A 27,054-nucleotide genomic window follows, 5' to 3' on the forward strand; every position below is an offset into this window, starting at 1 on the left:
GCCGCTCCTGCTTTTGTCTCTCGGAGGAAAGACCGCCTGAGTATGTGGTCGCCGTCAAGATGCTCAGCCTCCGCCGCCGTCGCCGTCGACTTCGGCGCCCCACGACCACCGCCGATGCCCCAACTTGGATACCCGCCGCCGTCGTTGGTGTAGGCACCCCAACCCGAGCGCCCGCCACCGGCCAGTAGCAGGCGCCCCAACTAGAGCGCCCGTCGCCGGCCAGCAGCCAGCGCCCCAACCTGAGCGTCCGCCGTCCCTCATAGGCCGGCGCCCCAACCCGGGCCCACGCCACCAGCTGCCAGCTAGCGCCCCCGATCAGGGCACCCGCTAACAAGAATGCAACCGGCGCGCGATCGGAGTGCCTGCAGCCCGCCAACAACCGGTGCCCCAATCAATGCGGCCGCGATCTAGCCGCAGTCGGCTTCCCCAATCAAGGGCGCCGTCACCCGCTAGCAGCCGGCGCCCTATCAGGCCGCCCGCCATCAGGATTGCAGCCAGCGCCCCAACCGGAACGCCTGCCGCCCTGCGGCAGCCGGCACCCCGACCAGGGCTCCCGCCGCCAGGACCTGCCACCGGTGCCTAAGTTAGAACGCCCGCTACCAGGACCTGCAGTCGATGGCCCAACCGGGACGCCAGCCGCCGAGACTAGCAGTCAGCGTCCCAGCCAAAGCGCGCTCGCTGCCTACCCAGCACTCGGTGCCCCAGCCAAGAACGCCACCCGCCAGTCTTCAGTGGCGTCCAACCATTGTGCCCACCGCCAGCACCCCTTTGATCGCCAGCCTCCAGGTCCGCCACTACCAGGTCGACTGTTCTTGCAACTACAACCACCGCCGCCGCCCTGTCGGTCTTCTTAACGCCGAACAAAAGGCTTCAATTCACCGCAATCTATTGGACTCCGATTTTTCAGGTCCGCCCGCATTCCCCTTTGAGTATTATTACGTCTTTCAATACTTTCTTCACGTGCTCCACTGCCGGGGATTAGCATTTGTAGGATCCTTGTTTACCTGGGTTTGAAGGGGGCTTATTTTCGTATCCATTTGATCGCATTCTCGTTGTACGGGTGCGCCCCAGTCCGACCGCGGGAACCCGCACTGTCGGCGTGTCTCGTTGATCTATCAGGTCATTGGGAGTATGACCGTCCGTGGAACGCACGGAACACTTCCGGGGTGTACACCCAACCGCGGTCGCAGTGTTGTGCTTCTCGTTGTTTTAAATCTCGCATCATTCATCATCCCATTGAGTCGCATTAATTGTTTGGTTACTCCGCCCTGTGTTGCAACACGAGCCGTCGATCTCGGCAGGGTCGTGTTGCATCACTTTAATATCTTCACCAGTTATTGTGGTACACAAATTCTAAAGAGTTTACCCACTTCCATTAAATTTTAAGCCTATTTCCAAGTGCTATGTTGGGTAGGTTGTTCTCAGTATGAGAGGTTTAAAAAAACTACCTTTAGATGGGTATTAGGCCCCTAACTAGGCCGCATTCCGTGCCCAGAGGCCTGCGAGCTTATTGGGAGCTTGTTCTCAATATCCGTGTTCGCGTTTTAAACTCACGATATTAAAGGATTGAGTCATTATGGGTAGCGATGCCCAAACTTGATCTTTCAGGCCATCGCCCCTGTATGTGGCGATACACTATAGACAATGCGCGTGCCCGTCCATGCCCACGGCAGGACGGATTAGGTGAAGTCCGCGCATGCTGGGCGCGCGGGCTGACAGGCGTGAGTGCGCGTGCGCCAGCGCCAAGCGCCACGCGCGGGCGCCAACGCTACGCTCTAGTGCCAAGCGCCGTGCGGGAGTGGGAAGTGCATCAAGCAGGTGCGAGACACGCAAGCCAGGCGGCGTGCCGCGGGTGCAGCACACACATTGCGTGTGCGGGGCGCGGGGTAGGGAGACATCCTGCCAGGAGACTTAGGCATGTGGCGCACTGCGAGCGTCGAGGCGACATAGAGGACGCGTAGCGCTCCCGCGAGTAGTGCTGGGTGCGCAGCACCTAGCTTGAGGCGTCGAATGCGACAACGTTGCGCAGGTTGTGTGCGAAGGTGCCGACGTGGGTGCTGGTGGCGTGTGTGATCGCCACGCTTGCGGGCGTGCGGCGCCCGACCCGGGGCACATGTGTAGTGGCAGAGCGGGCGCGCGCAGAGCAGTGGCCTCAAGGCGGAGAGTCGACACTACCTTGGCGCAAGGCGCCGCGTCTCGTTCGTTTGGATCACCCCTCGTCTTCCTCCATGTAATTGTCCCGACTATGATGTGATCTTTTATGATATGAATGCAAAGACCCTATTCCCTGACGGGGCTGCATCCCCACCATCTCCTCTAACCCCTTCTAGTCGATCTTAAGCAATTTCAAAGACTTCCACTACAAGAGATCAAGGCTGCTCAGTGTTTTGCTCCGAGTACTGAGGTCGACACGCGTCAGATTTGAGCAAGAGACCTAGCTCGGGATTTGATCGTGTGACAATGGGATATAGATGTTGTAGCTTTTCAACACGAGTTCCTCATGAAAATGCTCTAATTTCCTGAAACTAATTTCATGAAAAAACATATTTTTATTGTTTTAAACACAATGAGTGCCAATCACAATTGAGTAATGTATTGGTGCATCTGTGCTCAATATTTAATCATGAATTATTCAAATGAAGACCTAAAATTTTCCCTTTTTGTGAAATAATGAATAAAATAATATTACTACATTATTCATCAATATTTATTTCCCATATTTGTTTTAATTAATACTAACCCATTTGACTTCCTTTCAGTTAATTGGTTAATCTATCGTAGTTTATTTGGTTTTATTTAAATTCAAGGACATAGGTAGATTAAATACACAAACCTAGACCACACCCTAAAAGGCCCAATACCAAGCCTATTAGGCACATATGGCTTGGGAAAAGGATGCCACATTTTGACGACCTAATTCAACCTCGTATCCGGAAACTCTTATCCAGATCTGAGTTAAGGACTTGGATCTTAGGGGCAAACTGATTCATTCCAGTCATCCATCCTCAAAGCATCAAATCAGAGGCAAACCTTGATATTGACAGGTAAATATTTTTCCATCCTTTGTATGATCTGCCTTTGATTCTCACCCTACCAGTGATTATCAGAGGTTGGCATTGAAAAACTCAAGGTCTATTCTTGTGTCATTTTTACATGAAAGTATAAGATACTGATGGTTAAATCAGAAATGGAAACTGGATTACCCGATTTCCATTTCTGATATTGCCATCAGTATTTCAATCGATAACTCATACCAAGACTGGAACACTAAATTATAGTACATTGATCTATTGGGGATACCAAAGTCTAATACAACCTTGCAGTTGAATGTTCTGACCGTGAACATCATCAGTTTAATTATTGTACACGCCAGACATTGATTACCTCAACTTCACCGGATGGTCAGCCCATAACTATTGTTCATTACCTCAATTCGTTCCTTTTTGCAAATCAAAATAAACTAAATCTGCATTTCAAAGTGAGATGCATTGATGCAATTTTGGAAACCTTCTCAGCTTTATGCCTATGAATTAACCTTCAGTGAGACTCAGTATTGAATTTACATTTGGCATAGTTAGGCAGCTATGAATTTTTCAGAAAGTTGCACCGCAAAATAATTTTGGTGAAGTCGTCCAAGCTAAGCTGAAAAGGAAAAGCTGAATCAGATGCAGAAAAAGAAAATGCAAAATAACTTTATTAATTGAAGTTTAAGTGGGATACCTTTCCACTTCCGTTGGTACTAAAAAGATATATCATGTCTTCTATTTCATCATCTGTCCAGGTGAAGTCATTGGCCGATGCTACTCTCCTCAAATCGTGCGCCCTTATCTGCCCGTTTCCTGCCTCTGCTCAGAGAACATTAATTCATGAAAGGGAGATAAAGGGAAAGAATGGGCAGCTCTGCATAAAAAAGAATCAGTGAAAATTTCTCTCTCTCTCTCTCTCCCCCATGTTCATCTCAAACTCAAGACAGACCCTCGCAAAGTAAAACTCCTTTTGCCAGAAAGAGACAGTGCCGTCGGGTTAGTAGGCAAATCCAATAGTTACATTGACATAATCTAACAGTACCCATATTAGAAGTTCCAAGTATTTTAGTGTTTCAGAATACATGATGGACCTGCCAACTGTTGGCATGGATATATTTTAATCATGGGAACATATTATCAAAATTTTGAAAAAAGAATTAAGGGACAAAACCGAAAGTTAACGGGTATTACTTGCCAACTAAATCTCAAAAAAGGGCTTGATCCACACGTAAAAGATTAAAGGAAGTTTTAACATTGCCGTCAAATGAGTCCCAAAAAGCAGAATCCCTGTGAGCAAAGGAAATGATGACAGGATGAATAAAATCCGGACACTGAAAAGCAGATGATTTGGAAAAGCCCGGAAGATTAATAATGAAAGCAAAATTTTAAAAAATATTGAAGTCAAGACATCTCGCTAATGAAGTACCATCAAAGGAGAAGAAGAAAGCAATCAGGTCGTCTTTGGTCATTTGGGGTCTCTTCATGCTCTGTCCGCAAGAAAATGTAATTAGCCAAAAAAAGCTGAAACATTAATAAGCTATCAGCCGGTGGAGAAAAAGAAGTCATTTGATTAAGATACAAACCCCTTTTCTTTTCCTTCCACAAGCCCCTGCATTTTTGACAATATTGTCCAACTTTTCTTGAACACCAGAGATTGAGCAATTACAATCGTTTTCGCCTTTCCCACTAATTGCATTATCATTTGGCCCTTCGAGAGATAAAGCAATGGCCTGTATGAAAATCCGGATTATTTTCTATCAAATCAAAAATCGGTGCTACAGTTGAAACTTTATTTTTTTTTTTGAACAAATAGTTGAAACTTTATAAGAGGTCAGAGAAGGCCAAAAAGTGTCAAAAAACGTTGAACGCACCTGCTGCAAATCTGGATCGTCTTCGTCCATAACAATCAAGCTGCTCTTCTTTCCAACAATATACGTCTCATTCCCCCCTTGCAAATTTGAAGAAATTTTCTTCTTCCCCTGACAATACCCAGCATCAAAGAAGCATGAAAAAAATTATAATAACTAATCAGAAGAAAAAAGAGGTAATGAACACTAAAAGCCCAGAGGAATCTAATTCGGCCAATGCATTCTACAGTAAAAGAAGAAAATAATTGGAAGATTGGAATGCAGAAGAAGAAAAACAATCTTCAGATTCAGAAAAAAATATCATTTTCGAAGAAGAAATCACCACTACCTTCCTCTTCGGTGCTTGGTCCTCGTATTCAGCGTCCTCTTCCCTCGACGACGATTCCCCACTGAATTCATCGTCCTCCGATGGCTGGTAGTCATCATCCCCATCCTCCTCGCTCCTTTCACCTTTCCCACGTCTTGAATTCCTATCCTTAACCTCGAATTCCTCTGAAGGGTTGATTGGGTTCTCAGATGACCCAGAAGAACCCAACAGAGAGGAGGCGAGACTGGGAAGCTTCAAAGCCTCCAGCTTTTCTCGATTCTCTCTGATCCTCGAAAGCCTCTGCTGTTCGTACTCCGACGTCTGACCTTCATCGCGCCCGCTCGCACCTCCAACGACTTTCCTCTTCGTAGATTTCCTCGCGGGCGTGACCTTGTCTCTCGCCATCTTCCTCTGACGAACACGCCGACCCCACACACTCTGTGATAAATTATAATTGGTATAGTTTGATGTTTCATCACGTCACCGTCCCGTCACTCGTCAACGGTTTTTGGAAAAATCGGTCACATTCACATCACGCATCCCTCTTTGTGGCGTCCCATCACGTCGCCCTCTTTTTGGCGTCCCTTTTTGTCATGCGTCCCTCTTTGCAGCGTCCCTTCACGCAGCTGTCACCGGATAGCATCACTGAGCTAGTCACGTCAAAGTCCTGTCACACTTCCACAGATTTTAGAAAAATCTGTCATGTTTGCATCACACGTCCCTCTTTGTGGCTTACCATCATGTCACCGTCGCCGAACGGTGTCACCATCACGTGTGACGAGAAAAATAAACCCTATTTGAGGGAGGAATACTGTTTATATGAAGGTGAGAGCATCAGAGGGGCATATGTCTAATTATTTTTAGGCGGCATCCTTTTGTGCGCACGAAATAATGCAGGTACTTTTCTGCAAGATGCCATGAAATTGAGTTAGCCATGCCACGTGGCGAAATCTCGAAATCTTAAATGTAATGATTTTTAAACTTTTTTGGCCATTTTTAAATTTTTTAAAAATCCGTCACTGCCGTCATCCATGACGGCAGTCCCTTCATGTCCTGAGCCCACCCGTCACCATCACCCCCAGTTCATCATCCATCATGGTTACCGTTACGGGCCCCTAATTTAGTCATGGTCACCGTCACTTCATCTGTCACGTTGCCGTGACCATGACGTGTGATGTGACGGGTGACGGCTGCTGCTCCCTAATTTGATGTGATAGATAAACTGACTAGTAATATCTCACTGACTATCTTTCTAGCAATATCTCATTGTCCATTCAATTCATGGGAACTGGGATGTGGGGGGACTAGTAAGTTATCTACCTCTAATGAATACGCCACCTCCATTTCTTTCCCTTTCATTCTCTTATATTCCCTGATCCCTAAACAGAAGTCTTGCAGGCTTGCAGCACCCCGGCTTTGACGCAGGCCTTCACCAAAATGACTGTATAAGTCTTGCAAACTTGAGTAGAGGAAGGCCTTGTTTATGCTAGGAATGTAGCAAACTTAAGTAGAGTGTGTTTTGAAAAAACGCCCGGTATATCGTTACATAGAAACTTTGTTAATGATATGTAATTTTGTACTTTACTCCACACACATCAAACATTCCAGGATGCACCCTTTGATCCAAAACAGAGTGAGCACTCCATTGCGTTGGACAGTGAAACATTGCTCCTATATCAAATTCTTGTATCCTACAGAAAAAATCTTAATATAGGATGCACATCTCCAGCCCTCACTAATTTGTCGTATACACGTATTCATGACACATGAATCAACCATTATCGTAAAAAAAGGTAGGTGTTAGTGCCTTGTACATTATAACCTCAGATACGGTTAGGTGCCACTACCCCTTCTTGCAAGTGTGCGCCCAAATGTAATGGCTGTATCAGACCATATGTATTGTGCGCATAAAATGCACAATACTTTTACTTTGCCTACCTCATAGGGTAAAGATCCTCACCCTCCCCTCAATAGTGTTGCTAACAAGTACATCTATGTCTACCAAAAGGTCCCTCTGAGCTGAAAACATAATCCATGTGTTGATTTCACAGGGCCTTTTATTTCTCACTTAAGACCTTTGAACTACTATATTTAATGACTTCATAAGACAAATAACTCTTTTTTCTATAAAAATGATGTTGTGGTGCAAGGACAAATGATCGTGTCGTAGCTAGCGATGGAAAAAAAAGTATGACCAAATTTTGGTCAATGGGGACCCAACTAGAACATTGTTTTGAGTTTCTAGGGCTGACCATAAGTTCTAGTCTAGTTTTGTTCTCACATTGAACCAGGTCGAATATTGATCATTTTATTATTTCATAGAAAGTATTCTACCTGCTACACTCTGAGAGAGAAACTATTACCAATCGTGCTGGTCCCCCCAACCCATTTTCATCATCACCATCGCCACCAGCAGTCAATAGCCATGCTACCATTCTCCATCTGATTCTCTTGATCTCTCATTCTCTCTCTTACTCTCTTGATATCTCATCCTCGCATGCTGTCTCTCACTCTCTCTATCTCTCATCCTTCCTCTCATTCTCTCTCTCTCACACGTACAATCTCTCTCAATCTTTCTCTAGTTACTCTCACTCTCTATCTCCCTAAATCTCTTGTTCTACTGTTTTCTACTTCTCTCAATCTCTCAATATCTCATTCTCTCATTCTGTATATCTTTCAATCTCTGATTCTCTCACTTTCTATCTCCCTAAGTATCCCATTTTCTCAGTCTCTACTCTCAATCTATCTCTCATTCTCACTCTTTATCTCTCTCAGTCTCTCAATTATCTATCTCCCTCTATCAATCTCTCATTCATTCACTCTATCACTATCTATCTCTCTGAATCTATCAATCTGTCATTTTCTCCCTCTGTATATCTATCTATAAATATATCATTCCATCACTTTCTATCTTTCTCAATATTTCATTCTCTCACTTTCTTTATCAGTCATTCTCTCATTCTCTCACTCACGGAACCTCTTGTCCTCTCACTCTCTCACTCGCTCTCCCACTTTCTAACTTTCTTAATCTCCCACTCTCTCATTCCTTCTCAGTCTCTCACTCTCTCGCTGTCACACTCTCTCACTTACACTCTCTCTCATTCATTCTGAATCTCTCAGCCTCTAGTTCCTCCCCCTATGTATATGAGGAGAAATCTGAAGATAATGTGATGAAGTCCTTTGCAAAGATAGTGGAATGTTTCAGAAGAGTTTTATGATGATTTCTGAACACATTGCTCTAACTAAAACGATTGATTAGGGCTCAACAGTTGAACGCTGATAAAGGGGGATAAAGGAAAGTACATATGTAATTACTAAAGACAAAAAAGGATCTATGAGTGAGTCAAAACACTCCTTGGTATCTTTTGGGGCATGAGATGTAGCTTGGTATTCATATATATAGAGACTTAACACATTGATTTGTTTAAATAGATCCATGATTAATTTATATATATCACTGATATAGACAATTAATAAGGCTTGTAAAATAAATTTTATTGAGCCACTAGAGTTTTTAACATGAATAGTACATGGGCCTCCAGAGTCATACACAATGGGTTTTTGGATGTCAAAGTATATACTTATTTAAGAATAAAAATGAGAGTCCCACTAAAAACATTTACCCACGGAATAAATTCATCAGGCGTTTATCCTGCTGCTAGCTTCCCGCCTTGGTTCCCTCCACTCTGGATGAGACTGTAAAAATGTAACGATTATAGTCTATTGATGATAGGGATCATCAATATTATCCCCTCATTCTCACTCTCACCTTTCCTCTCATTCTCACACTCACACTCAATCTTGAAATCTTTCAATCTCTCCTTCTCTCACTCCCTATCTCTCTCAATCTCTAGTTATGTTGCTTTCTATCGCTCTTAATCTCACAATCTCTTGTTCTCTCACTCTTTATTTTACAATATCTCAATCTGTTGTTATCTTACTCTCAATATATTGTTCTCTTTCTGTCTCACGAGCTCAATCTCATTTTCTCTGACTCTCTATCTCTTTCAATCTCTCCTTTTCTTTTTCTCTCACTAAATCTCTATTTCTGTCAATCTCTATCTCTTTCAATTTCTTGTTCTGTCAATCTACATTTATCATAATATCTGGATCTCTTACCCTATGGGTCATCTTGCATCACGTGGCTGATTGGAATGCTCAGTTGTTGCCATGGGCCCTTGCTTATAGTTGTTTGCTTTTTAGACCCTAAAAATAATAAAAATAAAATGGGAATAACAGAGCATAAAAATTCATGTCTTTTAGTTTATTTGGTTCGTTCTAGTGAAATTTTATTCATGGGTTTCTAAGTTTCAATTTCTTAGTTAAATTTAACCCCCTCCACCTGAAATAAATCATTCGACAGAAAAATTATTGGTTTACATGAATCACTAGTTTGACTTGAAAAGTCTAATTAGGAAGAGTTTGACTCTTCCAGTTAAGTCTTGCACTAAACACAATAAATTTGGATAATTTAAAATTGTTTGCCCTTGAGAAATTTCAAACATGATATAATTAACCCCCAAAACAGATAAAAAATAGGACTTAGTGGAATGACATGGTAATGGTGATAATGTAATAAATAATGATAACATGCATGATAATAATGAGTATTTGGAATTGAATGTAGTGAGGGGTGATATAAATGAACACACAATATCAAGAAATTATCAATACCCCACTAGTTGGAGACTCAACCTATTGACAAGGTTAAGTAGACTGATGATCAAACAATTTTTACAATGATATAGGTAATTAATTAGGTTTTCAAATAAATTTTATTAGCCACTTGAAATTTTAACCAGAATAATACATTGACTTGGGGCGTCACTTAAAAATGGTTTGTTCAATGTCAAAATATATACTTCGTTAAGTATACATAAGAGAATGCTATGAAACAAAAAAACCCAGGGAATAATTCTTAAGGTACCCATCCTTATTCTGCCTTCCCTCGGTTCCCCTCCACTCTTGATCAGATTTTAACGACGTAAGAATGATGCTGTATCAATGTCAATAATCATCAAGATGGAGGAGATTAGATGTCTCCAGGGTTGTGTGAATACATACAGAAGCTGCACACTTGAGTAAGTCAATCCATATCATTTGAAGAACTGAAAATGCATAGATCCCATTCATGCAAAAATGATTAAATGATTGGGTTTTAAAGGTCTGTTCTGACTCCATTTTCAGTCATACATGGCGCAAATTGTTAAGATTTGATGACAATCAGTACTCTAGGACTTTACATTGACCTTCTATTGATGGAAATGTATGTGCCGGCAAGCCAATCACACATTCCACATCTCGTTCCATATTCATTAATAGAACATATTCATTATAATGCACGTGTGATGCGTATAATCAAGTCCATGAATACATGATCCGATTTAGTGAATTTTGATGAGATCGTAATACGGAGATCACTAGTCTTTAAGCATGTGTTCTAAACATTCCTATTCAAAGGATACACGAGAAGGACATCAAAGCATCCAGATAGAATAGCACTATCTAGCCTCACTCATATGATGAGTATGGCCGGTCCCGTTGCCATTAGTGTGGCGACACTAAGGATAGATAGTGGGTGCTCTTTAGTGGAAAGAGTTCACTGAATTGATCCGTACGAATCCCTGAATGGTATTATACCGAACTGTCAATCAGGTTGATTCACATCATGGTTGTGTAAGTGGTCCTTAGACCTGAGACACCAAAGACGTCTTGTGGACGGGTGGTTGCACTTTGGCTATGGCCAACGAGTCTCTAATCATGGGATTCTAAACGGTCTTAGTTCAGGTGCATCAAGAAGTACATAAAGGCGATTGAGTGGTCAAGATGGGATCGTCCACCCTCGGTATAAGAGGCGACAGCTCAAGGAAGACGATGCAATGAAGTCCTTGGCCAAGGCAGTAAAATATCAGAGAAGAGTTCTCCGATGATTTCGAAATGCATCAATACTAACTCGGATGACCGATTAGGGTTTGACAGTTGACCATACCCTAAGTCGTCCAAGGAGCGTCAAGTAGATGAGGGATTATACATACACGATAACTGATGCGAACAGGTTCCATGAGTGAATCGATACACACTCCTTTGTATCTTCTAGGACACGAGGTGTAGCTTGGCACCCCACGTGTCAAAGTCTCGACCTATCGATTGGGTTAAATCGATCCGACATTAATTAATCTATATGATGATATAGTTAATTGATTTGGAAGGCCAATAAAGATTATTGGGCCGCTGGAGTCGTTAACTAGAATGATACATGGGCCTAGAGGGTCACACGCAAATGGTCTTTCGACTTTGGAAGATATACTTAAGTTTTGGGGGGTTTTATGAAAAATATCCACTTAGTATAAATAGGGGAAGGCCCTAAACGAAATTCACCCAGGCCAGAATTGTTCAGGGGCCTTTCTCCTTCTTCTCCACTCTCCCCAAACCCCCTCTCCATCCCTGATGTGATCGAGACGACGTAACGACGCCGACGGAGAAAGAACGGGGCTCGTCAATGAGAACGAGGAGATCCGACGTGCCGAGGGCCGCGTGGATACGTCTAGAGGCTGCACACTTGAGAAGCTCGACTCGTCTCGCTCCGGGATTGAAGAAATCACGAATGAGATTCTTGCAAAGGTACATTGTTTCAATGTTTTCGTTGATGCCGTTCGATTCACAAAAGACTTCCGCTGCGCATCAATTTGTTCTGTTCATCCAGATCTAGGCCTATAGAACCCAAAATCTATATCATTCTCTGTTAGATGGTTTTGATTCATTCAAGTCACCTCAATAACCTCATTAATTCACAAGAATATCTATTTACATTTAGTTTCTCCACACAAATGGATACTGCATCAATCATCTTCATTATATGAATAGGAGACTAGGATTCGATAGTGTGATTCTATTTATATACTTTGATGTCCTTCCCAATTTTTTTGTGAACAAGAATACTTAGGATATAGTTTTAAGAATAAGTGATCACTGTGGTATGATATAATCACCGTTCACCTACCATTATAAATATCCCTATATTTCATTCAAAATAGTGCGCACACAAAATAATGAATTTGATTTTTATTGTTGAAGAAAAAATAGGAATGTATGATACACTTGTGGGATTATCATCCTTCGTAATTTGAAGTATTGGGATTTATGATCCTTTGATAAAAGAAGTAAGTTCTAAAAATGGAAATTGAACTTCTACTCTATTACTTATGTTCCGTGGCGTACGATCGTCATAGAAAAAATGAAGAAAATGGATGTTTAACTTTTGGGTTTGAGATTTAGATCTTGGCATAAAACAGATAATTATAGTTATGATGTATTGTATTCAATGGGAAAGACCAGTTATTTGAGAATAGTAATAGAAATATTTACCCAAGGTGATGATTCATTCTGTCAGACGTGGGAGAATTATAAGGATTAGACCAAAAAATATTATCCGCATGCATCTCATAAAAACAATCCTACGGTCGACACCGAGTATGATGGCTTGGTGCCAAGAAAGGGTAATGGTATTGAACGTCAAAAGTGTCATCATCGGATGGGAAGTTCTAACAAAAATGTGCTATGATGCAATACGAGACGCCACTAGATTTAGTACGTGCAAGTGCCGACTAACAAGAGGTGACGATTTTTGAGCCGAACGGAGTCGCCCGGTAGGGGATAGGTTGACCTCTCGAGCCTTGTCAGAAGGGACGAGGACAACTACGGCGGCGAACAGATTGAATCCGTAGGGACCCACACGTGGCGGGTGGACCCGACTCGTACCAAAGACTCTCAAGCTTAACGTAGTTCACGCTCAACCTGTCTCTCTCACCTATAGCTAACCTGAGCACAGTGGAGGCAACCAAAGGGGTACTGCAGAAAATAAGAGATGGGTGGGCAGAGAGGTGACATACCACGTTGGTGTCTGTGTGCCGAAATCTTCTACGTTGTGCATCCGGATCAATCTCAGGTGATGGTGGTGGTGGGAGATGCCAGAGAAGGAAGCTGGCGAGGTATGATAGTCTCGGCTAGAGCGGTCAGTCAGACATCAACAGGGGAGATAGCAGTGATAATTTGCAAATTAATATGATTAATTAATGAATTTTACACTCTATTTATGTGTTTTAATGATTTTATTTGCATGTTATCATGTTAAAATAAAGATAAATCAGTTAATCTCTCATTTTATTATTATTTCAGATTTTTTATCATTTTTTACATGGAATCTAACATCATTTCAGTGAAGAATTATTTCTTACAGAGCTTTAATTGCTTGGTTTAAGGTCAGTAAGTGATCTCATGATTTTTTAGAATTTTCCACTATTTTTATATATTTTTCTGACCATTCTTTAGCCAAGAAATGATTTTTTACATATTTAAATAACATATATATTATTTATTTCGCATTTAAAATCTATTTAAATATTTATTTATGAATATCCACGTCATTCGCCCGAATTTCGGGCGAATGAAGGGATATATTTGTTAAATAAGAAATGAGAGAGAGAATGATCGGAGGAGAGAAAGAGAAGAAAGGAGGATATTTTTTATTATTATTATAGGAGGAGAGAGAGAAGAATGGTAAAAAATAACGGCTGCGGAATAAGAAGAGAAGAGAGAGAAGAGAATAGGGCCTATGATTTATTATTATATAATAAATAGAGAGAGGAGAGAGAGAGGAATAGTCAACATTAGAGGCTATGATTTAAATAATATAAAGAGAGAAGAGAGAGAAGAGAATAGCGCCTATGATTTATTATTATATAATAAATAGAGAGAGGAGAGAGAGAGGAATAGTCAACATTAAAGGCTATGATTTAAATAAGATAAAAGAGAGAAGAGAGAGAAAAGAATAGCGGCAGAAGAGAGAGAGAAGAACGTGGCATTTAAATACCGAGAACAAAAGTTCTTTTTTTTGTCTTTTTGTGTTTTTTTTAAAAGCAGTTCAAATGACGAGCGGCCGACGCGGACAACGAAGCCTGCACGCGATCCGAGGACGGGGAAAACGAGGAAATCAACCCAGCCAACCAAATAAATTCGATTTTTAACTAAATTCAAGAGATCCAATGGCTCAAAATTACCCTCACTAAAACCTTGATATCTTGAGATTTACAAGTCCGATTGGGCTGAAATTATGAGGGTAGGTTCGTCTTTTCCTCCTCTACAATCCAGACGGTTGGATCTTTAAATGAATGTTTGGAAAAGGCCAAAATTCACTTTTGGATGATCTCCCCCAAGCAATTGGCCAGGAAGGACACAGGAGGGATTCTTGAAGTCGACAGATCTTGCTTCTGAACTCAATTTTGTAAGTCTCTGATTTTTATTTCAATCATCTTCTTGAACGATTCTAAAACGCCAAGGCATGGGCGAAATGTACATGCCCTACAAGTTTGTTTTGAATGAGATTAGCACTTCGTTTTGATTCCGATTCAAGATCTGGTTTTTGATCCTTAATTCTAAATCAATTTAAAACAATACTGATTCATTAGATTTTTGATTTAGGGTTGGATTTCATCTTTTCCCCAATTTTTTCACTTTCTCTCTCTAGGTTGATTTGTTTAGTTTCTCTCTCTAGATTTCGATTTTTATTGAATAGGAATTTAATTTAATATATAAAAAACCTAAAAATAAAATCTGAATCGAAAATTCTTCTATCTTTAACTCCAATATAAAAATTTCTTTCTTGATTATTTAATTCCCAATTTTAATTCATAAAATTGTTTTAAAATTTATAATAATTGGGAAATTAATAATCTGAATTAATCTGAGCTTAAAATTATAATATTCCTATCTTGAATTTTCTGACCCAAATATTAAAATCAAAATTAAGTTTTACTTAATTTTGATTAATTAAAGAATATTATTAAGGATAATTAAGATTTATAAATTGCAAAATTAATTCACTCTTGAATTAATTTATTCAAATTGGATAAAAATTCTCATTTGTTGCCTCCCTGTGGTTCGACTCCTTGCTTGCTCTATATTCATATTTAGTGATTAAGGGAAATTATAAATTTTATTGCATGTCTAAAAGCCCAAACAACGACATATTTTACTTACATTTTTAATCTTATCAAGCATCGGCAAGGTCACACACTGAGGGTCCGTGGTGCCTAGGCAGGCGCCAGAGAGGGCCCAACAAGCCGTGCAGGGAGGCCGAGTGAGATAGACCCGAGGAGTGAATCCTACCACCGGAGTCAAAACTTTGACCAGCAGTGAGGGGAGTCGTCTAGGGTAAATCTCTGGGCCGCACCCGGTCAAGCTGCACTAGACATGTTCATTCTATTCGGATGGTGCAAATTGGAGCAAATTGCGTGAATTGTACGGATTTCCGAACAGAACACTGATGAAAACGAAAAGAACTTTGCACAGATGGCTGTGTGGTTCCCATTGTGCATTTTTCTAAAGGGTTTTTTTAAGGAAAAAAAATACGCTCGTTCTCTTTCTCATAGTCCCACTCCCAGGCTCCCACTGTCCCAGTCTCCCTCCCTCGTTCTCGGAATCCCATCTCCTCTCTTCAATCCCATCTCATCCCTCCATCTCTCTTGAGTCTCGATGACAGCCATTAGACACCCTTATCCGGCCTCTCTCCCGTGGACTCCTTCACGTCTTCAATCCTCATCATTCGCAATGCAGATTACTCCGAGCTCGCATCTCTAGCAGCGGATTCAGACGAGGGTCAAAGTGGAGGCGGGATTTTGTATGTTTCTTTGATTCTCCTTTCTTTCTTTCTAATATTCTGATGCTATCTTGTTCGGTTCTAACTATCTGTTTCTTTCTCGACTTGTGTTTGCTGTTTTTTTTCCTTTATAGGTGAATTCTGATTTGATTCTTGAATTTAGATCAACAATTGAGCTGCATAGCAGATAAAATTTGTTAGATCATGATAAAAAAACAGTCATATATTTTCTTATTTGTTTTTTTACGATGGAACCTGAAAGATTATTGTGTCCTGATTGACCGTTTTATCTGCGTTGAGGATAAACTTGGTTCGATCATGCAAAAAGAAACGGTCATATTTATCTTTTTTTGTTTTTTTTTCCGTTGGTTCTGATCGACGATTTTATCTACATTGCAGAATAAAATTGGTCAGATCACACAAAAAAGAACAGTCGGACCATTCTAAATTGTTTTTCTCCGTTGAAATCTGAAAGATTCTGGAGATCTGATCGACGGCTTAATCTGCATTGCGAATAAAATTGGTCAGATCAAGGAAAAATAGCAGTCCAATCTTTCTAATTGTTTTTTCTGATGGAACCTGAAAGATTCTTGAGTTCTGATCGACGGTTTTATCTGCATTGCAGATAAACTTGTCATATTTTTGTTCTTCGATCTTCCGAAAAAATCTGATCGAGTCTTTGCTGATAAATTGGTCAGATCTTCCGTTGTTCTGAAATCTGAAATCTGAAAGATTCTCGAGTCCTGATCGATGGTTTTTTTTCTTTCTCGCATCTCTGCATCTCTCTTTCTCTCTCTAAATCTCTAATCTGGTCTTCTTCTATCTCTAATTCGCTCTCTCCCTCTCTATTTCTTCAATTTTCTATCCCTAAATCTCGATTTTTCTCTCTCTCTAGTCCCCCAATTCTATCCCTAATTCTCTTTCGGTCATTCTCTCTTCCTCTCACCCTAGTAATATCATTATCTCTTTCTATCATTCTCTGTTTTTCTCCTTATCTATCTCTAATTCTCTCTCTCCCTAATTCTCTGATTTTTGTCTTGCTCTACGTCTAATTCTCTCCTCCTCTCGCCCTCCCACTAATTCACTATCTAAAAACCTCCTTTCACCTATTTTTCTCACTACCTCTCTAAATCTCGGACTCAATCTTTCTCTCAAATTCTCTATCTTTTTTTCTCTGATTTGTCCCTATCACTATCTCTATATCTCTCTTCCTCCCTCTCTAAATCTCTGACCTCTCCCCCTAATTATCTCTTTCTCCCTTTCTATCATTCTCTGTTCTTCTCTTCATCTATCTCCGATTCTCTCTCTCCTTATAATTCTTTGATTTTCTCTCTCTCTCTCTCTCTCTCTCTCTCTCTCTCTTATTCTCCCTTACTCTCTATCTATCAAACTCTCCCTTTCTCTGTCTTTAATCCCCCCTTTCTCTTCGTCTCTCTATCTCCCTATGCCTTTCCTTCTCCAATTCTCTGTCCCATACTCTCACCGTCGCCCTCATTCCCTCTGTCTTCCTCTCTCTTACTCACCCTCACCCTCTCCCTCTTCTTCTCTCGTTCACTCACTCTCTCCCTCTCCCTCTCCTTCTCCATCTCTCTTGCTCTCTCTCTGACAAAACTAGGAACCCTAACATTTGATTTCAAAAACGGCATCTTGACTTCATTACGGTTTGGATACACCCATCATACCTTGTTTCTTAGGTATGAGAACTAAAAAAAATATTATTATTATTGAACAAATACCTAAATATATTATTATTGAAATGTAATTGTTCCACCCTCTAACCAAATTCGAGAAAAATATGGAAGTACACTCCGTTTCATGTAAGTCATTTTAATGAAATTAATTCTCAAAAATCTATTAAATTAATTAATTCCTTCCCTTCAAAAGCGAATGAATTCAGTTATGTCACCCAATGAAGTGAAATGAATTACCAAAATGAATTCAGTACAATCCCCTCTTCTGATTAAATTGCCAAATGAATTCATTAAAATAATCCAAATTTTTTCCTTAAATCTAAGTGACAACAATGACATAAACCCCTCACATATCAGGTACCATTAAAATATAAATGCCATTATCACTAGATTCAGTGACTGTTAGATTTGTACTGATAGAATTATACTGAATATGGTGTTCTGTGCCTTACGTGTTGTGAATTAGTATAACATCATAATGAATTAGATTATTCTTAGTATAATATACTTTGGTAGATGAATAATTTTTTTTGCAATTTAGTGCATTTTATGCAATTTGCGAATAATAATTTTCTATTTTTGTGCGAATTTTGTTTGGTTGTGTGAATTTGTTCGTTTTGTGCGAATTTGTTCGTTTGTGCGAATTTGTTCAGTTTGTGCGAATGTGTTCGTTTGTGCGAATTTGTTCGATTGTGAGAATTTGTTCGTTTGTGTGAATTTGTTCGTTTGTGTGAATTTGTTCGTTTGTGTGAATTTGTTCACTTTGTGCGAATGTGTTCGTTTGTGCGAATTTGTTCGATTGTGTGAATTTGTTTGGTTGTGCGAATTTTTTTCGGTAGTGTGAATTTTGTTCGGTTGTGCGAATTTTGTTCGTTTGTGCGAATTGTTCGAACATCTGTTCGAATTTTTGCGCATAAAAAGAATAGCACACGTTTGTGCGGTTCGTTTGTGCAAATTTTTTGTTCGTTTTAAACGAACAGAACAGAAGGACAATGTCTAGGCTGCACTATGCCAGTCTCAGCATGATCCGGCCAGGCAGTTGATCACCGTGGGCTCCCAGGTCATGATCAAAAGGGTTTTACTCCAGCGTCAAGGGAGTAGTTGGCCGATCATGGCCCGGTCAGCGGAAGGGGCAGGAGGGGACGATAAAGAAGAGGTTAAACCCAAAGTTTCTCTCCCTGTCACTGAGGGAATATGAAGGCGGGAGACGTATGAAAATGCGGATGAAAACATGAATCAAAAGACACAGACAAAAATGACAGAAAATGAATACAGTGCACCGTTTACTCAGAATATCTGAATCCGGGCGTTCGGGTGGTCGCCTTGGCTTGCCGGGCAGGCTGAACATGAGCCAGCGGTGATGTCGCTGATGATGGCGGCATCTCTGAAGACGTTCCTTGGGGCTTGGGCTGCTTCCTGCTATCAGCTTATCATGGAATAATTTTGGTCAATTTGATCATGTTTTGGCCAACCAAATAAAACGGCTGAGATAGAATGATATAAGTTTGGGTTGCGCTATGATGGAAAATAAAAGTAGGATTCATGAAATTGAAAAACAAAAAGTAAAATCATAAGTGAAAAAAACACTTGAAACCAGAACACTCGATTATCTCGTAATATCTAGATTCATATCATATGTTGGTTCATTACATAATTGTCTCAGGATGTGCAACTTCATTGCCTCTACACATGTCCAAGTGGTTTTCAGCATGTCAAATAACCTTGTCTTCTTCTAAATAAGCACCCATACAGTTAAACTAGGGAGGATGCTCAAGGAGAAGGAATGAGCAAATTGGGTGCCCAAGGATTTTATCTTACTTTGGTATTTGAATTCTTATTAAAAATGACATAATTTATGTTGAAAACCTTATACTACATATTTCCTTTGAAATCTAATGACCAGATATTTGTGAGTCTTTCAGTTCATATACTGGAATAGATGATAATTCCATTTACCTATTAACTCATTATCAGCCATCCGTATTCATTGATTATATCTAGAACATAGTGAAATTGAATCAATTTAACTTAATCTGATGTTTGAGTCACCAACACATAAAGTACCAACCTATATATTATGTTCCAAAAACTACGAGGGGTGCAAACACATATTTCATAAAACATTCTGTCATCAGTATTGGGAATATACTCCCTCAACCATGCAACACTCGTAGAATAAATTGGGATATATTTGATTGTAAGAACTGATGCATTGGGAAAGTATTGAAAATGTCATTTTTGGATATTTACAGATATTTTAATTACATCATCTTCTTAACTGAAAATCCTATTGTAATGAAGGTTGATGATCACATGTTCACAACATCATCACCTTCATGGATATGTTGTTGTATATGAACTAGGAGTCTGACTCCAATGATAATGGAATTGTAGATCATGCTCATGACAAAATTGTCCATTCATAAGAAACCATTTTGTTATTGGTCTAGTGAACACTTTTTTTTTCACATGAATTGATCTGGTCTAGTCCGGTAAAATAGAATGTGGGCATTTATACAAAGCAATTAGTAAAATATTTCTTTAAAATCACACTATCCTTTGTGACCCCCATAAATGATTACATGCTCAACCATCATCAGCACATGAGAAGGAATAATTAGTGATATGCATCCTGATATTTACTTGTGATTTTATAATATTCTACACATCAAAATATTTATGATATGTGTTCAAAGGTCACAGACGTATAATTCACCCATCATTGCTCATATTCTTAGATTTCATTATAAACATCACACAATTATTATAATACTGTCAAAATTTTAGATTGGCTTTCAGGATATAAAACTTGATAATATTGTACTTATGAAAAATAGAAATAATAAAGGTCCAATGCAAGGAGCATTTTTAAATGGAAGATCTATGGAATCTGAGATTTATAAGAAATGACCATTAAACATATTGGGCATGTAGAAATAAGAGTAAGGAAACTTAGAAAATGTATGCAGACTTTTATGACAACCTCACACTTCACGAGTGAAATTCCATTTTCTCTGTGTTTTAGCGATGACCATGAAAATAAGAAAGGGGTATATCAACAATAATAATTTGTGTTTAAGTAATTTTCCTGTTGTTGTGTCCCATTACTTGTGAGGAATTCCTGGGCCATAGATGGAGCTTCTCATCTTGTTGGAGTTATTTCACCGCCACAAAAGTTGATCCAGTCAAGGAGCAAGGTGACCAATTTCGTTTGAATTGGCACTATCAGATATGCTCCTTGATCCATCAACCCAGTCAAAGAATTAAATAATATATTTAATTTTTAAAAAATCAATAAGCTTTTATCACTAAAAAATACATTAAATAAACATTTAAATGCTCCATGAAATCTAAGAAAAATAAACTTATATGGCTATGATGTGGAAGTTTTGACCAAAACTCTGGCAGTGGATGAATTTACAGCACGGAGGTTGTTGGGGATTTTTCAGCCCCCCCCCTCCCCCCCCCTTGCGGGAGAGGGGGGCTTGACTGGTCAAAGCCCATTTGAGAAAGGAAGTGCCAGGCGCCCCCTTCTTCTCTTGTCTCTTTGTGAGGAAATGGCCCATTTGGTCGCCCATTTCTCTCTTATTTAAAGGGGTGTTCATCCCCCTTGAACCCTAATCCGAACTACATCCGTCAAGGGTTTTTCTGTTGTTTATTTTTCTTGTCTCTTCCTCTTTTCTCCTCTCTCTCTCCCCCTTGTTTTGTCTTCATCACTCCTTGGTGGTTACTCCCTTGGCATGCGAGTTCAAGGAGGAGTTGCTTTACTGCACCACACTAGAAGCCAGTGCCCTGCACTGAGAGCCTTGGACATTGATGTCATGCCGGTGACATAAAGAGGTTCTTATTATCTGTCTCTGTACGACATATTTATATTGTCCTAGTTGATTCCACATTTCAACCGTAGCATCTTGGGGCTTGGATTTCTTCCATCCTGGGTAATTTTTCTTCAAGAGACGTATACGTACTAAAACGTTTATCTCATTATTTATTATATGTACCTACGGATGAAATTTCATACACAAGGATACACTCAGATTACATAATGATTGTATCACGTCTAGACTAGATTGGGATACTGAATAAATGCTCTTCTGATTGATGAATCATACGTTATTACTTAGCATAATGATTCAGGCCGTTTGAATGGTATATCTGACCGGGATGTTTACAAATGAATATCAGCAGACATGAGAACACAACAAACATGATGATGAATTCTCCAATGAAAATCCATTTCAGCCTCGTGTAGGGATTTTTCTGTATAATCAGACGATGGCTTATTAATGAAGGGTAATCACTAGAGAAGCCAAAAGTTAAGGGAAACTGACATTTGAAAAATAAATCTCTAAAAAAAAATACATTGCTTTTACTCGGAAACCTGACTTGTGTTCAACCACAATCTTCATTAATGTTATAAAGTACATGTTAGAGAGCGAATGAAACCATCCAAGACGATGGCGATGCCTTAAAGGTCTACACGGTTCCATTGCATGTCTAAGTACGGTCTGGAGGCCCATGAATCGATCCTATAGCGCAAGTCTCGAGCAGGGTAGACATGTCCGTGAGCTTCTGCCCGTTCCCTAAGAAATCTGAGAACTTCCTTAGCCTCCCCGAAAAGGACGGCGGCTTGACGCGCACCCTCCTCTCTATACTCCGTTTTTCCACGCATACATTCCATCAAGACCACACGCGGGAGGTTCGTCAGGCAAGCGCCGATGACATCGGCGATAGCCTCACAGAGCCACCGGAAAAGCCCCTCTGGAGTTAAGTCTTTACTATCACGCTGCCTTGCTATACAACATACCCTCTGCACATAATACCCAGCCAAAGCCTTTGGAGGCCAGTCCCACGGGCAAGATCGCCTTTCTCGTCGTCTCATACTCAGTTCACGCTCCATGCAGCTCTTTCCCATGCTCTCCAGACCTTGCAATATTTCTCTGACTCCTGTCTGGCCTTCGTTTCCATCGTTCTCTTTAAGATTTTTATAGTGCCAACGCCCGAAAAGATCGAGCTTCTCCCACAAAATATCCGCAGCTTCAGACGCGTTGACAAGCCCGTGCTCGTCCAGGTGCTTATCAACAAGACGAACGTATTTAAGACTCTTCCCTACGCTGCGCAGAAGAGATTTGATTAACCGCTGTTCGATCCCAGGGAGGTGGAAGACGATGCTCGCCAACGCCACCGTTGGTAGGGCCCAAGAGTTATGCTCTGGGACATCTTCATTTGTCTCTTGACTTGAGCTTATCCCGAGCTCCCCCAGCCTCATAAACCCGGGCGAGCAGTTCTCCCTTAGAAGGCCCAATAACCCCTCTGGCCGCCTCGTCCTTCCCTTGTCAAAAGAACTCTGCGTTTCCAAACGCCCGTTTCTCATAAGTGGCTCTAGCAAAGGGTCCTCCCCTTCAAGAACCAGCACAAACCTCGAGAGATCTCCAACATCTCGGGATTCCCCCCTTCCTTCTGAATCCTCTAGATCTCTTCCAGGGGAGTCTTCCCAAATGGGATGGGAAGCCTTCACTAATTGCATGACCAACGCTGGGGGGAGGGAGATGAAGTTGCAGAGCACTATCACGGCCGTTTGGGCTGCAATAAGAGAGTTCATGACCCATTTGTAGCCGTACCAGGCCAGCTTGGGCATCCAAGAACCCTGATGGAACCCTTTAAATAGAGGTAAATCTCTCCAGTCTTTAAGCCTTCCCAGCCAATACTCTTCCACGGTGAACAATTTCATCCCCTCAAGCTTCTTATCCCTGGAGCTAAGCAGGTATCTGCAAAGGGGAGCGACTGTGCCGATGATAATGGAGACAGCCTGGCAGACTACCACCAGCAACGTCGTAGATTGGTAGTCAGACTCGCCTTTGCAAAACCCATCAGACTTTCTGAAGACGGTGATAACGAAAATTCTAAGGAATACAACGGCAGCAAGGAGAGAGAACCCGCCAGCGGCAGCGCAAGTCAAGGACCGGCCCAATACGTGCTGGGAGTTAGACGCGTAAGCCATCAAGGAATACTTCTCCACACATCTCTCCAAGCATTCAACGGAGATATCTGGGTCATCGCCAATCTCCCCACGAATGAAATCGTACTTCTTCCCCAGACAGTTCTTCGTTGTTTGCACGAACAGAGCAGAGGAGATGGAGATTGCCAGGAGAACGATCATAACAGACATTACGATGATGTGCTCAACCCGGAAGACGTAGACGACGCCTGTTGCCATCTCTGTGATAATATTTGCGGTGACTGTTATAACAAGAATGGCGAGGGCGGAGGTGTCAGAGAGAGCAGCGTCGTTGGAACCTAGTGAAGGCATGGTGTTGGCCATGGCAGTGCAGACGAGGACTGCGCCGCTGAGCTTTGAGAGCTGGTCCCAGTGGCTTGGCATGGCGGTGTTGATGTCTACGGGGAGCTTTACTGCGATGCCCAAAAGAGTTAGCGTGGTGGAGTTGAGAGAGAAGAATTTGCAGGGAAACCAAAGTCTACGCCGACGGAGGGCTAAAACAAGGTCCGCCCCCATGAGCATGGCGCACAGCGCAGAAACAGATGCGATGTATAGGCCGATCAACGGCATCGGCCGTGAGAATTCGGAGTCGTCGAGATCTCCATCTGCGTTGCAACCGTTCATCTTCCCTCCCCCCCCTTCTCGCTGATTCTGAGATCCCGATAGGAACGGTATACGCAAAGTATAACCATTAAATCAGTCAAAGTTTCTGATAGAAGATGGAAGTAGCGCTTCTCTACGCATGTGACTGAGTTAACTTCATTAATGAAGCCGGCCTTCGGATAAACTCTTTGAAACAACTGATAGCCACCAGTTTATTGAATTATCAGAGGGGCCACGACATCGGTGGAAAGCGATACAGGAGAGAGGATAGGAGGTGTCCGTGAACTCCGAGTATGGTGCAGGGATGCGAACAGGACGGTTTTTTTGTCCCAGGACGAAACAATTGTCACCTCCGCCACATTGGACGACAACCGGGATGGAGATTCGTCCTGGCCGCATGGACGGGACGTTTTTCCTATTGTCAGATTAAAAAACCTTCCCGTCCAGAGGTCTTGGACGATTGACCGTAAGGGATGGATGAAAATCAGTCGGATTTGCTTCCGACAGTTGAGATCTTTCCACGTGGCATTGCTTAATCAATTCCTTGACATTTTGCAGCAAAGTTCCTGCTTTTTTTCACCTCCCAAAAGTAATTGTACATATGTATGTCTGCTTTCTCTCTCCTCCATATATCCTTAAAAACTTAGAAAAGTATACTAAACATTTAAAGCATGATTTTTTTGTCCAGGACGAGGGAGGGGATGATTTTTCTCCGGACGGTACAAAACTGGCAAAGTCGTGATGCGGATGATTTTTTTCTTCAATGGATGAATCCCTGGACGGGAAAATTTGGACGAAGTTGAAATATCCGAACGTCCAACGACACAATCTTCGTCTCGTCCCGTCCACCGTCCACTTCTCGGGCGATCCGGAACTATACCTCTGAGGACCTCACTCAACTCGGGTATAAAAGTAGTGTGGAATGGTGAAAGTCTGCTGATGTTCAACTAGTCTCATGGTTCTTGCCTTTAAAGAAATTGAATACGATTTTCAGTGTATAAGAAATCATATATGCAGATTACATAGGTGTTTTAGTTTTTATTTGATGCACTATGGCGTTGCTAACGTCGTCCAAATGGGTACCGAGATGATGCTTGGATACCAGTTTTAATGCGGGGCGTCGAAGACGTCGTCCGTCGGTGTTTACCTATGGTGATGCGTCTGCGTGATGTGATGCAATCCTAGGTGAAAGTACGTGCAGGCCCTGACTGGAGGGGTTCGCCCGGCTCCGTGCTCCGGGGCGGGCAACCAATGGCAGTGACGGTGACCTCTAATAAAATGATAAATGAACATATATTTTCATACATTTTAGATATTTTTAGTATTATTAATTTATAATTTATCATGTTATTATTTGAATTAACCAAATATTTATGCGTTAGCTAGAAATTCCAACTTTTGCACATTATGAATATTTTTCAATAACTTCATTGACTTCTATGAAGTCAATCAGTTTGATGACTGATAAGCATTTTATAGTTCCAAATGTGAAAAAATTTGCAGGAATTAGAAGATACATTTCTTAGGAAATCGGAGGATTTTTGGGAGCTTAGTGATTATCAAAATGGGCTGCAAATAATGAAACGGTGTTGTGGGCTTTTAAAGGAGAGATCAGAGGGACTTGGGCCATGACCTGACCTACCTATTGGGCCTTCAAACACCTTACAAAAGAAACAAATTGGAAATTACAAGGCAAAGCTCTCAACCAATGGAGAAAAAGAGGCAAAATGACAAGAAAACAGAATATATAATGCCCAAAGGGGTATTTTAGTAATTCTCCAATGTATAAATAGACTTTTTCTCCCTCATTTTCCCTTATTCTGGACGTGCTCTTGCAAGTGGCTAGCCAGCAGGACAAGGCATTTTTCAGAATCCAAGTTGTTCAATTTGCTTAATGTAAGTTTATTGAAGTTTTCTATTAATCTTGTCTCTTGTTTGAATTGAAAAATGCCTGATCCTGGCAAAATATAAGGATCCATACTTGAGAGGAAGCATTGAGGGCTCAGTAAACTTACATTGACGCTTTAGGATCTTAGATTTCTACTTTCTCCATCATTTCCCTTCCATTTACCCTTAAAATCCATCACTGTTCCCACTTTAAACACTCATTTTCTCTACTTTCTCTCTCTAAAATAGGTTTTTTCTCTCACTAGACCTTCATTTATATCCCTAGTTACTCCCCTAAAAATTTCATAAACTTCATTTGCACATTCAAATTCTATCTCAAACTCCTTCTACACTCTCTCTTCATTCTCTCTCTCTATCTCCTCATTGTGGCCCTTTCTCTCTCTAGAATGTGTTCTTTCTCTCTCTAGACCTTCATCCATATCCACAGTTCATAACCTCAAAATTTCATGAAAAAATCTCCTTCATCTGCACCTTCAAATTCCCTCTCAAACTCTCTGTACACTATATCTTCATTTTCTTTCTCTATCTCTTCATTTTCTCTCTCTATCCTCTCATTTTGACATTTTATCTCTCTAAAAATTTTTATTTCTCCCTCTAAAATATCTCCCTATATCTCTCTAGATACTCTAGCATTCCCTACTTCGAATCCCAAAAAAATCACATTAAAATATCATTTTTATCCTTCGACTGTATACTAGAATATCATCCAAGTACACAATGACAAAATCATTAATATAGTCCGGAAAAATGGAGTTCATGAGGCAACAAAAGGTAGCAGGAGCCTTCGTGAGCCCAAAAGGTATCACACAAAATTCAAATGATCCGTAGCGCGTCACGCACGCTGTCTTCGGTTCATCCCCCTCCTTGATCCGCAATTGGTGGTACCCGCTCTTCAAGTCCATCCGTGAGAAGTTGCGAGCCTCGATGAGCCTGTCAAACAATTCTTCAGCGTTGGGCACATGATATTTATTTTTCACTGATACCTTGTTCATCGCTCAG

The 27,054-nt window shown here is 41.1% G+C and overlaps 2 protein-coding genes across 3 annotated transcripts; both read right to left on the bottom strand.

The window, feature by feature from the left end:
- Positions 1 to 3,497: 3,497 nt before the first annotated feature.
- Positions 3,498 to 5,627, bottom strand: LOC144716807 (uncharacterized). 2 transcript variants are annotated; one of them, XM_078592056.1, is made up of 6 exons: positions 5,223 to 5,626; positions 4,898 to 5,005; positions 4,610 to 4,756; positions 4,453 to 4,513; positions 3,721 to 3,845; positions 3,498 to 3,642 (listed from the first exon to the last, which is right to left on the bottom strand). In XM_078592056.1, exons 1-6 carry the CDS (start codon positions 5,604 to 5,606, stop codon positions 3,583 to 3,585), a joined length of 885 nt encoding a protein of 294 aa, XP_078448182.1. In that variant the 5' UTR covers positions 5,607 to 5,626; the 3' UTR covers positions 3,498 to 3,582. The 2 variants fall into 2 exon arrangements, with proteins under 2 accessions (XP_078448182.1, XP_078448183.1); XM_078592057.1 differs by lacking the exon at positions 3,498 to 3,642 and adding an exon at positions 4,218 to 4,313 and having other exon boundaries at positions 5,223 to 5,627.
- A 16,261-nt stretch (positions 5,628 to 21,888) lies between these two features.
- LOC144716808 (uncharacterized) lies at positions 21,889 to 24,252 on the bottom strand. Its single transcript, XM_078592058.1, has one exon. The coding sequence runs from the start codon at positions 24,166 to 24,168 to the stop codon at positions 22,015 to 22,017; it is 2,154 nt and encodes a 717-aa protein (XP_078448184.1). The 5' UTR covers positions 24,169 to 24,252; the 3' UTR covers positions 21,889 to 22,014.
- Between the last annotated feature and the right edge of the window lie 2,802 nt (positions 24,253 to 27,054).

Source organism: Wolffia australiana, chromosome 2, assembly GCF_029677425.1.
Source record: "Wolffia australiana isolate 7733 chromosome 2, ASM2967742v1".
NCBI lineage: Eukaryota > Viridiplantae > Streptophyta > Magnoliopsida > Alismatales > Araceae > Wolffia > Wolffia australiana.